The sequence below is a fragment of the Sorex fumeus genome, unplaced genomic scaffold (assembly GCF_029834395.1).
Source record: "Sorex fumeus unplaced genomic scaffold, SorFum_2.1 ptg000072l, whole genome shotgun sequence".
NCBI lineage: Eukaryota > Metazoa > Chordata > Mammalia > Eulipotyphla > Soricidae > Sorex > Sorex fumeus.
In genome coordinates this window covers 39,690,130-39,707,096 of record NW_026606129.1, presented here as the reverse complement: position 1 = coordinate 39,707,096, position 16,967 = coordinate 39,690,130, and the positions used below count along the sequence as shown (strand labels likewise).

The window sequence follows — 16,967 nt, the reverse complement described above, 5'->3', positions numbered from 1 at the left end:
CACCAAATGATCCATTTTAGTCTGCGTGCTTAGGTCTTTTTTCTTCAAAAATCAGAAGATGCCCAAAGCTATCATCAGAAGCTTTGATGCCTTCTTTCACTACTCTCCTCCCCCATTATTGCTATCTTCTTGTAATATAATAATTCTTTTTTAAATTGGAGAGGAGGGTGCTTGTGTCACACCTGGCTGTGATCAAAGGCTACTGCTGATTCTGTGCTCAGGAGTTACTCCTGGCAGTGCTCCGGGGACCATATGCAGTTCCAGGGATCTAACTTGGGTTGGCCACATGTAAGGTAAGCTCCTTATACCCTGTACTATCTCTCCAGTCCAGTAATTCATCTTGATTTTTTTTAGGTATTTCTTAGTTGTATTTGCATGCATATGCTGCTAACTCAATTTCTCAACTCTAGATACTGCCTATATTAAGGACTGAGTTAATTCATAATATTCCTTTTCTTCTTACCTCTTTTTCATAGCTAAACCATTTTTGTTTGTTTGTCTGTTTGGTATGAGGTCCCAGGAACCAAATGCAGGGCCTCATACATGCAAAACAACTTCTCTACTACTGAGTTACAAACCCAGACCCTGTATCCTTTGCTGTCATTTTACTGGTTACCCTTCCTATGGCAGGGGCGGGGGCGGGGTGTTTCAGAGGCCCGGAGCTATGCAAAGGCACATCCCTGCCTCACGGGGGCGACATACCAACATGAAAGCTAGGCAAGTCCCACTGAACAGGTGGGGATGCAAAGGAGCTGTCACCACCTTCCACCTTCCTGGTGCGGTGTGGCACCACGGCAGGTCGGCTTTCCTATCATCCGTTCACATGTCTTGTCCTTGAACAAAGATGCCCCCACAGTTCCCTTTAAGAACCTCCCTCCATCCCAGTTTCAATTCATTTCGTATGCTCCCTAACATTTTCCATCCTGCCTTTGAGTCTCTGGATTGTTCTTCTTAGGTTCCTCTCCCTCCATCATGAGAATCCATTTCCCAGTCGAAACATGTTGTTTCCTACCAGCCTGCTGAGCATTTTTTTACCCCCTCCCCTCCCCCCTCCTGAACCCTTTCCATGATCAACTTACTGCCAGGAATACCTGCTTGGAACTGTAGCCAATAGTCCTGTGCATTGGTCTCACAATGTGTTATTTAGTCATTCTTGGCATTGGCTAAGTGCCGGGGAGTTGGGAAAACAAGCAACAAATAAAAGGCGAGACTTGGAGGTGTTTGCCCTCTGAATGTCGATGACAGGTAAATAGTTAGAAGGTGACATGAGAAGGGCTCTAACAGACACGAATAAGGAAGAGTGAGCAGGAAGTGGTGGGAGAGCCTGCAGAGGATGATTCAGTCCTGATATACAGATGATAGATGATAATGGATGAGCCATGTAGGGACTTTTGGGTTTTACCATATGGAAGAGGGTGAAAGACCTGATAAGGCTACCGAAAATAAGAGCACACGAAAATTCCATTAGTTCCTCTAACTGTTTAGAGTTCAGTGAGGTCAGAGTACTCCTCGCATGCTTCAGTTGCCAATCAGATATAGTAAAAGTCATTAGTTTCATTAATGATAATACTCTTGGCTGGCATATCTGGCTTCTCTGTGCTTTTTTTTAAAAATAAATTTATTTATCAAGTCACCGTGAGAGTAGTTACAAAGCTTTCGGTTTAAATCTTCGTCATACAATGATGAAACACTCGTTCCTTCACCAGTGCCCATTTTCCACCACCAAAAACCCCAATATACCCCCCATCCCACCCCCTCCCCTGTGTGGCAGATGGTTTCCACATTACTCTCTACTTTGATTACATTCAATATTTCGACAACAGATTCACCATTATTATTTGGGATTTTACCCCAACACTCACATCTGCCAAAAAGGCAACGTTAGACAATTTGTTTTCTAGTGCTGATAATGAATAGTATACAATTAAATCTGGAGGGATTTCTGCCAAAAGCCGCTGGGTTTCAGATTTGTTTCTAAGTATCTGGGATCATGGTGTAAGCCTCTTGTTGAGTAACCAGAGAGCTCGTTCATGGGCAATGACTCCTCCTTGTGGTGGGGAGGAAAGGACCGGCCCTGCCCCCATCCCATGAGACCCCGCGTGTCTCCTCACTATGGGCCCCTACCCGGCTGTCCATTGACCTCTGGAAGATGGCGGACCCCGAGCCGCCAGGGGGAACAAGCCAAGGCACAAAACCTATTCCCATCTGGGGTTGCGTAGGGCTGTTCACCTAATTTTTTTTTACCAAATAATCAACAGGAGGGTTTTTTTTAATATATATTTTTCAGAAATCCTTAAGCTTCAGACAGATTTTATTGTTATGAACCTTATTTTGAAATTTGCTAGAGACTCTAAGGTTAATTTATAACCAAAATACAGATAGAGTAGAAAAACCTATGAGAATTTTTACCATGTCCTAACCAGACTTTAGCTCTTACCATCATCCTCAGCAGCAGAATATTTCAGGGGATTAAGTACTGTTTTAAAGAGCACATTTTGGAGGCCAGAGCAATAGTTTAGTGGGTAGAAAACCATGTGGCTGACCTAGGTTCAATCTCCAGGACCACATATGGTCCCCTTAGTACAGCTTGGTGTATAGCTGGTATCAAATAAATACATACATATTTTGGGTCCAGGGATGTAGCTCATTGGTTAGAGCATTTGCATTGCATTTGTGAAGCCCTCGGTTGGTTCCATCGAGCCATAAAAAGCAAAGAAGCTAAAATACTTTCAAGGTTGGAGAGATTGCTCAGAGGCCAGGAGTGTATGCTGTGCGTGCATGGGGTCCTGGGCCCAGTTCCTGGAACCATATGATTCCCAAACACTGCTGGCATGACCCTAGTGAACTCCACCACCACATTGCCAGGCCAAAGAATTGAACCATTCAGTGACCCGAGTATCTTTGGGAGTGCCCCACTCCCCAAAATCGCAACATGTTCAACTGGTGTTGACACTTGAGTCATTTCATCCCTATTCTTGGGCCAGGGTTCTTTTTTAAATTATTATTATTTTTTAAAATTTTTATTAGTGACAAACCATGAGGCACAGTTGTAGACTTACAAATTTTTGTGCTTGGGTTTCAATTATACAATGATTAAGTTCCCATCCCTCCACCAGTCCTCCCACATCTCACCCTGTCTCTGTGGCAGGGTATTCCTTTTTGTTCTCTCTCTCCTTTTGGGTGCTGTGGTTTGCAAAAGAGGCATTGAGTGGCAATCATGTTCGGTCTAGAGTCTACTTTCAGCATGCTTCTCAAATCCTGGGAGAATCCTCCCAACACCCTTTATTGAAGGGTGCTCCCTTCTCTATCTGAGCTGCCTTTTCCCCTAGCATGTGTGGCTGGCCTCGAAGCCATGGAGTAAACCTCCTGGTACTTATCTCGGCCATTCTTGGGTGTTAGTCTCCTATTTTGTTACTTTATGTTCCCCAGATGAATGCAATCTTTCTATGTCTATCCCTCTCTTTCTGGTTCATTTCGCTTAGCATGATACTTTCCATGTAGTACCACTTGTATGTAAATTTCATGACTTCATCTTTTCTAACAGCTACATAGTACTCCATTGTGTAGATGTATGAAAGTTTCTTTAACCAGTCATCTGTTCTCAGGCACTCAGGTTTTTTCCAGATTCTGGCTATTGTAAACAGTGCTGCAATGAACAAACAATTGCAGATGTCACTTCAACTATACTTTTTTGCCTCTCTGGGATATATTCCCAGGAGTGGTATTGCTGGGTCAAATGGGAGCTCAGTTTCAAGTTTTTGGAGAATCATCCATACTGTTTTCCAAAAGGGCTGAACCAGTCGGCATTCCCACCAGCAGTGAAGGAGGATCCCTTTCTCGCCACATCTGCACCAGCACCGGTTGCTTTTGTTCTTTTGGCTGTGGGCCAATCTCTGTGGTGTGAGATGATATCTCATTGTGGTTTTGATCTGCATCTCCCTGATTAGTTATGATGTAGAGCATTTTCTCATGTGCCTTTTTGCCATTCGGATTTCTTCTTTGAGAAAGTTTCTGTTCATTTCATTGCTCCATTTTTTGATGGGGTTGGACGTTTTCTTCTTGTGGAGTTCAACCAGTACATTATATATCCTTGATATCAGCCCCTTGTCAGATGTATATTGGGCGAATATCCTTTCCAATTCTGTAGACTGTCTTTGTATTTTGGTCACTGTTTCTTTGGAGGTGCAGAAGCTTCTTCGTTTAAGATAGTCCCATTTGTCTATCTCTGTTTTCACTTGCTGGGCCAGTGGCATGACATCTTTGAAGATACCATTAGCTTCAATGTCATGAAGGGTTTTGCCAACTTTTTCTTCAATGTACCTTATGGATTCTGGTCTGATGTTGAGGTCTTTAATCCATTTTGATCTTACTTTTGTACATGGTGTTAGGCAGAGATCTGAGCCCATTTTTTTTGCGTGTTGCCATCCAGTTTGCCAGCACAATTTGTTAAAGAGGCTTTCCTTACTCCACTTCACATTTCTTACTCCTGTATCAAAGATTAGATGATCATTTGTTTGAGGGGAGATGTCAGTATATTCAACCCTGTTCCATTGGTCTGCAGCTCTGCCTTTGTTCCAGTACCATGCTGTTTTAATTGTTACTGCTTTGTAGTAGAGTTTGAAGTTAGGGAGATTGATTCCTCCCATTTTCTTTTTCCCAAGAATTGCTTTAGCTATTCGTGGGGACTTATTGTTCCATATGAATTTTAGGAGTGTTTGCTCTATTTCTTTGAAGAATGTCATGGGTATCGTTATAGGGATCGAATTGAATTTGTACAATGCTTTGGGAAGAATTGCCATTTTGACAATGTTAATTCTCCCAATCCATGAGCAGGGGGCATCTTTCCATTTCCTTGTGTCCTCTTTTATTTCCTAAAGTAGTGTTTTGTAGTTTTCCTTGTACAGGTTCTTTACTTCCTTAGTTAAGCTGATTCCTAGGTTGATTCCAACCCTTGATTTTCTGGGGTACAATAGTGAACGAGATTGTTTTTTTATGTCACTTTTTCCTCTCTCACTATTTTTGTATAGGAAAGCCATGGACTTTTGGGTATTGATTTTATAGCCTGCAGGTCCAGGGTTCTTAAGAAATCTGGCACACATAGTGTTCTGTTCTTAAAATGTGTGCAGATTAACTTATACATTCAATAAATTCTTTATTTTACCTCCCCCACTACGTGCTCTGAGGCAGACTACCTTGGGGAGTGGGGGTGAGAAAGAGAAAGGAGGGAAAAGGAAGAGTTGTGTCAGTCCTCGAGGTTGGTGGCATAGAGGGTCATGGAGGGGTGTCACCTACATAGAGAGCTGGATCAGGGCAAAGAAAGAACGAAACCACACCCATTTGTGTGGCCAAGAGGTGCCTCAAAAGAGAGATTGATGGCCCAGTATACTTCCCTGGACATCAATCCTGTTGTGTGATGGTGAGAGTCAGGGTCCAACACAGAGTGGACCAAGGCATTGGCATCAATAAATCTCCACAGTGGACAGCCTGTCCTGTCACTTCATATCCACACCTATGCATTGCAGCATATGCTGCACCTAAGTGTGGACACTTCTCTTCCCCCACAGGTTAAGTTCTGTCCACAACTCCCTAGGCTTTTGGCAAAAGGCAGCATCCACTGTCCACCCCAGTGTGCAAGTTTGATATAGTTTCAGAGGAATAGACTCAGGAAGCAGATCTAACCAGCTTAGACATCAGTCTCAGAGCCAGATGGGGAGGAAACTTGGCCCAGATCATTGTCTGGAATGTTGATGTAGTTCTGGCTGGGAACATCACCTGCTAGGAAGAGTGTGGTCAGAGGAGGGCCTTAATCTTGGAAGTTCCTTCCTCCCCTCCCCACCCTCCTTCCTTCCCCTTTCATCATGCTCAGGGATTACTTCTGGCTCTGTACTCTTGGCAGTGCTTAGGGGACCATATGGGATGTCAGGGATTGAAACTGGGTTGGCCTTGAACAAGGCAATCACCCTACCAGCTGTACTATTGCTCTGGCCCCAACTCTGGATTTTTATTTTCAAGAGTACCATCTGGGTTAAATGGTCAGGAACAGGGCTGCTTTTGGTCGGAGGCGGAGTGATAGTATAACTGGTAGGGGGGCACTTACACGTCACATAGTCAACCTGAGTTCAATCCCCAGCATTCCATATGGTCCCCCAACTCTGCCAGTAGTGATCCCTGAGTGCAGGGCCACAAGGAAGTTCTGAGCACCACTGAGTGTGATCCTCAAATAAAACAAACAAAACAAGCAACACACAAAACACAAAACTAGAGCTGCAATTGGGTCACTGTAAGTACTGAAGGCTTTTATTTGCTAGGCTTGTTGTAAGAGTACAGAAATTGGAATGTCTTGAAACAACAGAAACTTACTCGTTTTTCAGTCCTGAAGGTTTTAGGAGAAGCTGTTCTACTCCTCTCTTCTAGTTTCTGGTGATTCTTGGCATCCGTGGCATTTCTTGGCTTGAAATGCATCCTTCTCTCTGCTTTCATATCCAATGGTCCTTTCCCTGTGTCTAGGATGTCTTCATCTGCTCTGAAGGATTGCAGTCACACTTCACATGAAGCCTACTCTTCCTGTGTTCTCCTCTACCCAGCCCCGCCGGTTGCAAATAATGTCACATCCTGAGGTACTGGATTTTCTCAGAGGGAACATAATTCAACTTGCCATTGGGTCAATAACTAGGTCACAGGACATGGTAAGAGCCATAGGTCTGCAGAAACCGCCCTGCAGCTGGCCCTTTGGCAATTGAGGATGAGGTGAATGATCCCCAGCACAAGCTGATTCTCATTGACGCTAACGAGAATTGTCCAACCATCTTCCACAGATAAAAGATGCCCTGTCCCCGCTCTGTGTGTCTCTCTTCCTTCTTTTCCATGGATGTCTCAATATGTTTTCACTTTTTCCTTCCACTCTCACTTGCCCCAACTCTCCACTCTAACTCTAGTTCAAATTACTAGAAATATTTTGCTCCAGAATAATCTTAGTGGTTCATTTGGGATTAGTTTTCTCTCTAGTTTGCCTCAGAAAAAAACTGACTGGTTTGCATTGGCTGTCTTTGGGATAGGAAATTCTTCTTGTCAAGTCTCTCGCTTTGAAATTGGGATCTTGTGGTACAAACCATAGCAGGTTATTGCAGCGGAAACAGTGTGTGTGTTTGTGTGTGTGTATGTGTGTGTGTCTGTGTGGGTTTGTAGTTGCAAGGATTTGAATGGGCATGTTTACCGCTTTACTATTCATGTTTATATTTCTGTAAACATGCAATTTTCAGTGTATCTGTGTGAGGGTGTATATATCTGTATGTCTCCAGGTTAAACTGTCATCTAATTTGCACTGCCCTTCCTATTATGTTATCAGAAAAATATTACTTTCATTTCTGATGTGTTTGATATTCTCAGAATATTACACAGGTTAAGAATAATTTCCATTTAAATAAAAAATAAGTTTCTTTGAATATATAAATTTCAAAGTAGGATTGTGGATCATGAAGTTCTATTTTTTAAATGGTTTTTTTTAGGAGCCTCCACACTGTTTTTCAAGGTAGCTTAACCAGTTCATATTCCCATCAACAATGCACCGAAGTTCCCTTTTCTCAACATCTTTGTCAAGTCTTATTATCTCGTCTGTTTTTACTAGTTACTGTAACAGGTGCAAGGTAAAAATATGATTGATTTCATTTGCATTTCCATGGGAAGTAATGATGTTTAACATCTTTTCATATATCCAGTTGGTCATCTGTATACTCATTTTGAAAATGGTCTCACATATTTTGTCCATTTTAATCAGATTCTTTGTATTTTTGCCTTTGAATTGTAAATTCTGGATAATAACACCTTATTAGATATGTGTTTTGCAAATATTTTTTCCATTCATTGAGTTGCTTTTTCATTTGGTTGATTATTTCCTTTTCTGTGAAGAAACATTCTAGTGTAATGTAGTCTGCTTATGCCTTTTTGCTTTTATTGTACATTCTCTTAGTGTCGTATTCGATATGCCAGACACAGTAACAACAAAGTCTCCAATGGAGACGTTACTGGGCCCGCTCGAGCAAATTGATGATCAACGGGAGGGCCTTTACCTTTACCTTTACCTCTTAGTGTCATATACAAATCACCATGACTAAGATCAGTGTAAAAGAGTTTGTCTTTTATATTTTCTTAAGAAGTATTATCATTTTAGATCTTATATTTAAGTATTTCATTCATTTCCAGTTATCTTTTTATGAATAAGACTAGGATCCAAGCTCACACTTTTGCATATGGATATCTAATTTTTACAGTACCATTTACTGACATTTTTCTCCATTGTGGCCTTGTTAAAGATTAGTTGATCATATATATGTTGGCTTGTTTGTGGGTCCTATATTCTGTTCCATTGGTCTGTGAATCAATTTTTGTGCAGTACCATATTTTTTAAAAATCACTGTAGCCTTTTTGTTTTATTTTGTTTTGGAGTCACATCCAGAGGTGCTCAGGGTTTACTCCTGGCTCTATGTTCAGGAATAACTCCTGACAGAGCTTGGGGGACCATTTGAAGTAAGGGGATTGAACCAGGTCAGTTGTGTGCAAGACAAACATCTTCCCTGCTGTACTTTCTATCTTGTCCAATCACTAGAACATTGCAGTAAAGTAAAAAGTAAAGGCCCTCCCGTTGATCATCGATTTGCTCAAGCGGGCCCAGTAACGTCTCCATTGGAGACTTTGTTGTTACTGTGTTTGGCATATCGAATACGTCACGGGGAGCTTGCCAGGCCCTGCCATGCGGGCGAGAAACTCTCGGTAGCTTGCCAGGCTCTCCGAGAGGGGCAGAGGAATCAAACTTGGGTCGGCCATGTTGGCTGCGTGCAAGGCAAACGCCCTACCGCTGTGCAGAGTCTTTTGTAATCAGGAATGTGAGGTTTCCAGTATTGTTCTTTCATAAGGTCATTTTTGGCTACCTGAGTGTTTTTCTTATTGCTCCTCCATAGGATGTTAGAATTATTTTAAACTATTTCTTTAAAAACTTTCAGTGGAGTTTTGATAAAAGCTGTATTAAATAGGTAGATAACTATGGGGAGTATGGACATTTTAACAGTGTTAATTTCTCTAACATATGGACATGGGATGTCTCTCCATTTGTTTTTCTCAATTTAATTCACTAATGTCTTATAGTTTTCAATGTACAGGTCTTTCACCTTCTGGGTTAAATTTATTCTTTTGTATGTTACTATATTTGACACTATTATAATTTCAGTTATATTTCTCTGTTAGTACATAGAATTAAAACTGGTTTTTGCTGTTGATTTTGTATCCTGCAACTTTACCGCGTTCATTGATTTTCGCAGATTTTTTAAAAATAGAGCCTTTAGGTGTTCTATGATCATGTGATTTGCACAGAGAGATTATTTTATTTTTTATTTGATTTGGATGCCTTTTTATCTATTTTTTCCTACCATTTTTGCTTTGCCTAAGATTATGCTAATAAAAGTGGTAAGAATGAACAAAGAACATCTTTGTCTTGGTCTTATTCCTGATCTTAGAGGAAAACTTTCCGCTTTTATCATCAAGTATTATGTTAACTATGGTGTTCATTATGTTGTGGTTTTTATTACATTTTATGTTGTGGTTTTCATTACATTTCTTCCATACCTAATTTGTTAAGAACATTTTTTCTCCCCCTGAAAGGATGTCAAATGCTTCAACTGCATCTCTAGTGATCATATAATTTTTGTCTTTCATTCTCTTAATATAGTATTAAATCAATCTGTTTAATCAATTATAGTATTAAAATCAATTTGTTGTTATAGTAGTAAAATCAATTATACTATTAAAATCAATTTGTTGATTCACTCAGGGATAAATTCAACGTGATTGTGGTTTATGAACCTTTTAGTCTGTTGTTGAATGCTCCTTGCTAGTACTTTGTTGAGTATGTTTAAAATCTATATTCATCAGGGATATTGTTCTGTAATGTCCTTTTCTTTTATTGTCTTTGTCTGTCTCAGGTAGTAAGCAAATGCTAGCTTCATAAAATGAGAATCTTTTATTTTTAATTTTTAGTGAGGGAGCTCCCAAGTACTGTTCAGGGGACCTAGAGCTATTCCTAGGTCAATACTTGGCCAACTGGGTTGGTGGTTCAATGCTGGGGGCTGAGAATGTGGAACTGCTTGCTTCCTGACATTGGAATCACCAAGGTCACACTTATAGTGCTTTGACAATGCTTGAGGGATTCCAGAATCAAACCCAGTGGATCTGGAACTTCAAACTATACCCAGTTATGCTTGCCAGGCCATGTGGTGTTGGGATCAAACCCCTGCCTCGCAAGCTCCCCAGTCCCTGTACTATCTCCCAGTCCATGATTTGGATGTATTCCCTATTCTTTAATTCTTGAGAAGGGTTTGATAAGGGTTTGTACTGATTCTTTCTTAAATGTTTAGCAAAAATAATTCAAAAAACCCTTCATGATCTAATCTGGAAAAGTTTCCATATGAGCCCTAGAAGAATGTGCATTTTGCTGAAATTGAATAGAATGTTATATATGTCTGATAGATGAATTTGATCCAAAAGTATTGTTCAAATCCAATAATTCCTTATTGATTTTCTGTTTTAGTAGTTACATGTTATTGAAAGTGGAGTGTTTAAATTCCACATTTTATTATCTATTTCTCCCTTTAGATTGGTTTTTGTAAACTTAATTACATACTTCAATGTAATACATACTTTTACATGATGCATATAAAATTGTTGTATCTTTTTGATAAGTTGACCCCTTTATCATAATATAATGTTTGTCTTTGTCTCTTGGTACACATTTTTGGTTTAAAGTCTATTTTATTTGACAAAGTACATCTGTCCTATACTATTGGTAAGAATGCACAGAATGTATTTTTCTGTATCTCTGCTCTGAAATTCTGTGTTCTTAAAGCCAAAATCCTTCTCCTTTAGACAGCATATAGATAGCTATTATTTTTAAAATTAGTTCATTCCATCTAGGTCTTTTTATTTGTGAGTTTAAATTTTAATTAATTAGCTACAGGTAAGTACTTACTGCTTCCATCTTATTAACTATTTTCTGAATAGTCTGTGCTTTTATTCCTTTCTTGCTTCTTTTCTTTGTGATTGGATAATTTTCCACAGTGGCTTGCTTGATTCCCTTACTTTTATCTTTTGTGTAAGTAATGTAGTTTTTACACAGTGGTTACTATGAGGCTTACAGAAAACAGTTTGTAGTTTATTTAATATATAGCATATTTAAAGCTGACAACAACTGAACTTGGACAAAATACAGATATTCTCCTTTCAGGACTAATATCCATGAGATATAAAGCTAATAAAGAAGCAAAGAAGCTCAACAACACCTCCCCCCGCACCAATATCCCTATCACAAAATGAGGTGAAGAGGTGAATAGAACACTTTCCTAAAGAGGACATGCAATTAGTCTGTAGTCACATGAAAAAGTGTTCATTGTCACTTGTTTTTAGGGAAATGCAAATCAAAATGACAATGAGAACTCATCTCACATAAGTGAGAATATCATATATCGAAAAGACTGGAAACAATCAGTCGCCGGGATATGGCAAAAAAGAAACAGGGAGCACCCAACATATTTGGTTAAGCTTCTATGGAGAACAGTATGGAGGATTCTATAAAAAAAAAAAAAAGCTAAGAGTAGCGCTTCCTATGATCCTGTAGTCTCACCTTTCAGCATCTGCCCTAAAAATAAAAATATAAATTAAAAATACTCTGTGTTACAGAGATAGCAAAGGGCTTCACTGTATGTAGCCCACCTAGTTCTATTCCTGACTTCATCCCCAGCACCCCATCTGGTCCCTTGAGAAACCACCAGAAATGATCCCTGAACACAAATACAGGAATGGTCCCTGAGCACTGCCAGGTGTACTCTCTGTCCCCAAAGAGGTATGTATGCATACCAGTGCTAATTGCAGCAACAAGTACTATGCCTAGAGTTTGGAAACAACCCAAATGTCCAACTACAGATGACTGGATAAAGAAATTTTAATACGTGTATATATACATATATAATGGAATACAGATTTTCTTACAGCTGTAAGAAAAGGTGAAGCCTAAAAAAAAAGAAAAGATGAAGCATTGCAGTTCATTGCCAATTGGAATTAAAGAGTATTTTTGATAAGTAAAATAAATCAGAGGAAGAACAAATAGTGGATGATCTCATTTACCTGTGGCATATAGAGAAATAAAACAAGGGAGCAGACAATAGCAAAAGAGGGCAAACTCTTGGCCTTTGATTGCAGAACTGAGATTATCAAATGGTGGGCAGTAGGCAGGAAGGAAGCATGAGGTGGATTATAAGTTACATAAGGATAAAAGTAGAGGCTTTGGGTCACTTTGAGAGTGCCAAAGGTACAGTAACTATTCATAAAAACCATAAATAAAAAGAAAAATTGTGCTATTCCCCTTATTTTATGAGTTGATGTCATAATGTCCCATAATTTATATTGTTTTCATTATGTAGCAATGAAAATATTAAATATTTTCCACAAATCTACCCTTATATTGTTACACTTCATTGACTAACATTCTACAATATTATAGAATTAGAATATTTCTGAATTTGACTGTACACTTACTTATTTCCACGTTTTCATGTTATTAGCATCATTTATTTTAGTTTAAGAAATTCCTTTTAGCATTTCTTGTAGGCAGGTATATTGGTGATTGGCTCTCTCAGCATTTATTCTGGGGATGTCTATTGATCCTTTATTGCTAAAGGCAAACTTTTCCAGGTTGTCTTGGTTGGCAGTTTTATCTTCAGGTAATTTGAGTATATCTCTCTCTTTTTTTGGGTCACACCTCACAATGCACAGGGGTTACTCCTGGCTGTGCACTCAGGAATTATTCCTGGCGGTGCTCAGGGGACCATATGGGATACTGGTAATTGAACTCGGGTCGGCTGCGTGCAAGGCAAATGCCCTACTCATGGTGCTATCGCTCCAGCTCCTGATGAGGGGGTCTCTTAAGAGGGTTTTCTTTCTCTTGATGCTTAGAAAATTTCATTTTTTTTAAAATTTTAGGTAGCACTGTAGCACTGTCCACCCATTGTTCATTGATTTGCTCAAGTGGGTCTAGTAACGTCTTCATTTTGAGATTTGTTGTTACTGTGTTTGGCATATCGAATGTGTCATGGGTAGCTTGCCCGGCTCCCCGAGAGAGGCAGAGGAATTGAACCCGGCTCAGTCAGGCTGGCTGTGCACAAGGCAAATGCCCTATCGCTGTGCTCCAGCCCATTATAATGTGGCTTGGAGAAGAAGATCTGTTTGGGAACCTATAAGTTATGATCCATAAATTTGGATGTCCAAATTTCTCTCTAAATTTAGGAAGTATATAACTATTTTTTCTTCCTTTTTTTGGGTAAGGTTGCAGACAGAGCTTCACTTAGGGAATCGCTCCTGGCTCTGTGCTTAGGTATTCATGCTCAAGGCCCTTTGTTTGATTCCTAGCATTGCATGGTCTCCAGAATATTTCTGGGGTATTTCCAATATCACTAGAAATAACCTTCTGGAAGCTAATGGGGGTATTCCAACAAAAGAATGTTCACAAAATAGGAAAGAACTCAGGGGGAAAATGATATCAGAAATAAAGTTTCTATAACTTTATAACTTTTTTAAATTGAATCATTGTGAGATAGACATTTACAAAGCTGTTCATGATTAGATTTCAGTCATACAGTATTCCAACACCCATACCTCCACCAGTGTACATTTCCCAGTACCAGTGTTCCAAGGTTCCCTCCCATCACCCCCACTCCCACCCCTTGCCTGAATAAAATTTGTTTAAGAAGAATCAGAAGAGAAAATCAAAAGTGTCAAACTAGAGCTAAAAAGACAAAAGGATGAAAAAATGGAGAGAAATTATTTGAAAATCAAATAATTGTATCTATTTCAGAACTGACAAATCCTAAAAACACAGTATTTGAATATTAGTATTTCCCAAAAAGAGAAAATAAAGGAAAATAAGGGAAATAATCAACAAATTTATTTAAGATAATTTTTCAAAGTAAAGATCTTGAGTTTTAAGACTGAAATAATTTACTCAGTACATATTTAAATAGTTATTTGGGGCACACATAAAAGCACATTATTCCATTACACTAGGGTGAAAATAATTCAGGCCTCCAGAAAAACAACAAAAAAAGCAGTCACTAAAGATGATTTATTGAATGTTTTCAGAATTTTCAACAGCAATTCTAGAATTTAGTGCCCATGAGGAGAAAAGCTTCAAAATCTTGAGAGAAATAAGATTTTCAACCTATGATTTTATTCCCAGCCTTACTATCAAGGGTGAACTCTTCCAGCAAAGACACTGTAAAATATTACCTGCTGATAAATTCAATCATTTGTCATCCCGTTATTCATCAATTTGCTTGAGCGGGTGCCAGTAATGTCTCCATTTGTCCCTGTCACATGCTAGTGTAGCCCAATGGCATCTGCAGGCTCCAGGAACATGAAGAGCCTCAAACCGTTTGTTCAGGGTTTTGAGAAGTCTGACCATCTCTTAGGTGGGCTGTCACACATCCTTTTGACTTCCTGTAGAATTCAGTCTGTAACAGCTCTAGTCCAGTGGTCATCTCTAAATTGCTTACATGTCTGCTGATAAATTAAATAAAAAACAGGAATGGTAGGCATTATTTAACACAACCATCAAAAAATAGTTGAGCTGACATAAAACAAAAAAAGTGGTTGCTGTTTTGGGAGCAGAAGTGAAGCCTATTCTTAATGCATGGTACCTTTTTTCATGGGAGATAAATTTCTTCCTACCTTTATTTCCTCCCTTGTATTGAAAATAATCAAGATACCCAGAGGGCTATCTTGGGGAGACATGTTTCGAAGCTCTTGACTGAGAAATGCAAGTTATTTCAATTACTTGGAGACTCACGGTGGTCCTCAAACATTACTTCAGGTATTAATCACCTGAAGATTTAAAAAAAGAAAAAAAATACTAGTGCCTTGATCATACACTCTCCACCCAATTCGACTCTGAGTCAGGGGCCACAAGAACAGCAGTTTCCAAAGACTCTCTTGGGTCCAGTTTGCAGGAAGAGGCTTAAAACCGGCAGGATTGGGGCAAGCAATGCAGACGCCAGGGCCCACCCAATCCAGCCAACCTGGTCCCTAAAATGGTATTTGCACGTGGTTGTGCGGCCCCTCTGAGGTTCTGGACCGGAAGCCTGGAGGCAGTCGGGGTGGGGAAGAGGATCACAAGGAGGAAATCGGGGGCTGGGGAAAGACTCCAGGACAAGATAGTGGGCGGAGCCCGGGCTTAAAAGAACAAATCCTGGCCGGGTGTGCTGCCCTTCGCAGCCAAGCCCGAGTCCCAAACCCTCTGCGCCTCCCGAGGGAGCCCCAACCGGTGTCTCCTTTCTGGAAGCCCCATCGGGTCCCCGGGCAGGCGGAGAGGACCGCCAGGAGGCGGTGTGGGTCAGATCTTCCCCGGGAAGGCGGCAGCAGCCCCCTCCTCTCTGATTGGGCCCCCGAAGAGCCGGGCGGGGGGGGGGGGGAAGAAGCGCGGTGGGGAGAGACACCCCCCCCTTGAGCCAGCCCGCGGCCGGGGCGGAGCTGCGCCCGGGAGCCCCCGCGCGGAGTCGCTCGGCTGGGGGAAAACGGCCGCGTCGTCCAGGCGGACGCACCCTCTCGGCAGCCTCCGCGCCGACGCCCCGCGGCTTCAGCGCACCGACGACGCCGCGAGGCGCGAAGAAGGCCGGCCAGGATGACCGCGAGCGCCCCGGACCTGAGGCCCTTCGTGGGCTCGCCGTACCCCGCGTTCCCACCGGGGCGAGGCCCGAGCACGCGGTAAGCACCCCCGGCGTCCACGGTGGGACTCCAGATGGGCGTGTTTTGGGGGAGGCGACGGGGCAGGTGGGTGCCTCAGGGCCCTGAGGGGGTTTCTTCTGCCCGAGAGACGCCTCGCCTGCGCCCCGTCTGCGTCGTCCCTCGAGGCGCGCCCCCCATTTCCGCAGCGCGGGCCCACGTCGGAAGCGGGGGTGGGGGGCTGGGGCATGTGCGCGCCCCGGCGCGTGGCGCCGCCTCGAAGCCCGCGCGCGCGTTGCGTTCCGAACCTCCGAGGGCAGAAAAGGCCGAACCCCCGCCCCCTCCCCGCCACCCCTCGGGGGAGCGTTCGGGCGCGTCGTGACGGGAGACACCGACACGCCGCCTCTGAGCCTCTGGGCGCGGGGACAACCCCCTCCCCCGTTTCCCCTCTCGCCCCCCCCCCAGCGGCGACGTCCACGTGACAGCCCTCGAGCCCTCGCAACGACGTGGAAACTTGGACTCGGGAGGGGGCTGCGGCTGCACGCACCAGGGGGTGCTGGGGGGGGGTCCCCGCGCCCCGTCACGGCCCGGGAGCCGCGCCGCCGCGCGCGCCGGGGGAGCCCCCCGCGCGGCCGCCGCTGCACCGCGCCGTCTCTGCCCAGGGCCGCGGGGCTTCGGGGGGGGGGGCGCCTCTGCCCGGGCTGCCCGCCCCGTCCCCCCCGCACACCCCCTCCCCCTCCACGCCGAGCGGCGTCCCAGGCGGCGGCGCGGGCCCCGGGGCCGGGGCCGGGTGCGACCGGCGGGCTGCGAGGTGCGTAGCGGCGCGGGGAGCGCGGGGCGCGCCTCTGGCCTTCCGGGCCCCACGCCCCTTCGCGGCGGGAAGCGGCCGCGCGCGGAGGAGCGGCGCCGAGCGGCTCCTTTTGGCCTCGGGATCCGCCAGGTGCACGGCCGGGCCTTGTCGCGCGGGGGTCGCGGCGGGGGTATTGGGGCGGGGGGGGGCGGCCCCGAGCACGCGCTGCGACAGGACTGCGGCAGCGCGCGGCCTTGCCTCGCCCCCCTCCCGGGCCCCCCAACCTGCTGCTTCCCCGGCTCACCGTTTCCCCCACCCACCCACTCACCCACCCGGACCCGCTCTCTAGCCCGATCGGGGGGGGGGGTACTCCCGGGCCCACTGGGCCGCCGAGCTGTTCGCGCCCCCGGGGCGGATGGGCGCG

At 43.5% G+C, this 16,967-nt stretch overlaps 1 protein-coding gene across 1 annotated transcript in view; it reads left to right on the top strand.

Annotated features, from left to right (window-relative positions):
* The first annotated feature begins 213 nt into the window (after nt 1–213).
* The window catches only part of TRANK1 (tetratricopeptide repeat and ankyrin repeat containing 1), a 116,869-nt gene continuing 100,115 nt past the window's right edge, over nt 214–16,967 (top strand). The window contains exon 1 of the mRNA XM_056129092.1: nt 214–293. Coding sequence (XP_055985067.1) covers nt 253–293 — 41 coding nt within the window. The 5' untranslated portion in view covers nt 214–252. The remainder of the gene's footprint in view (nt 294–16,967) is intronic.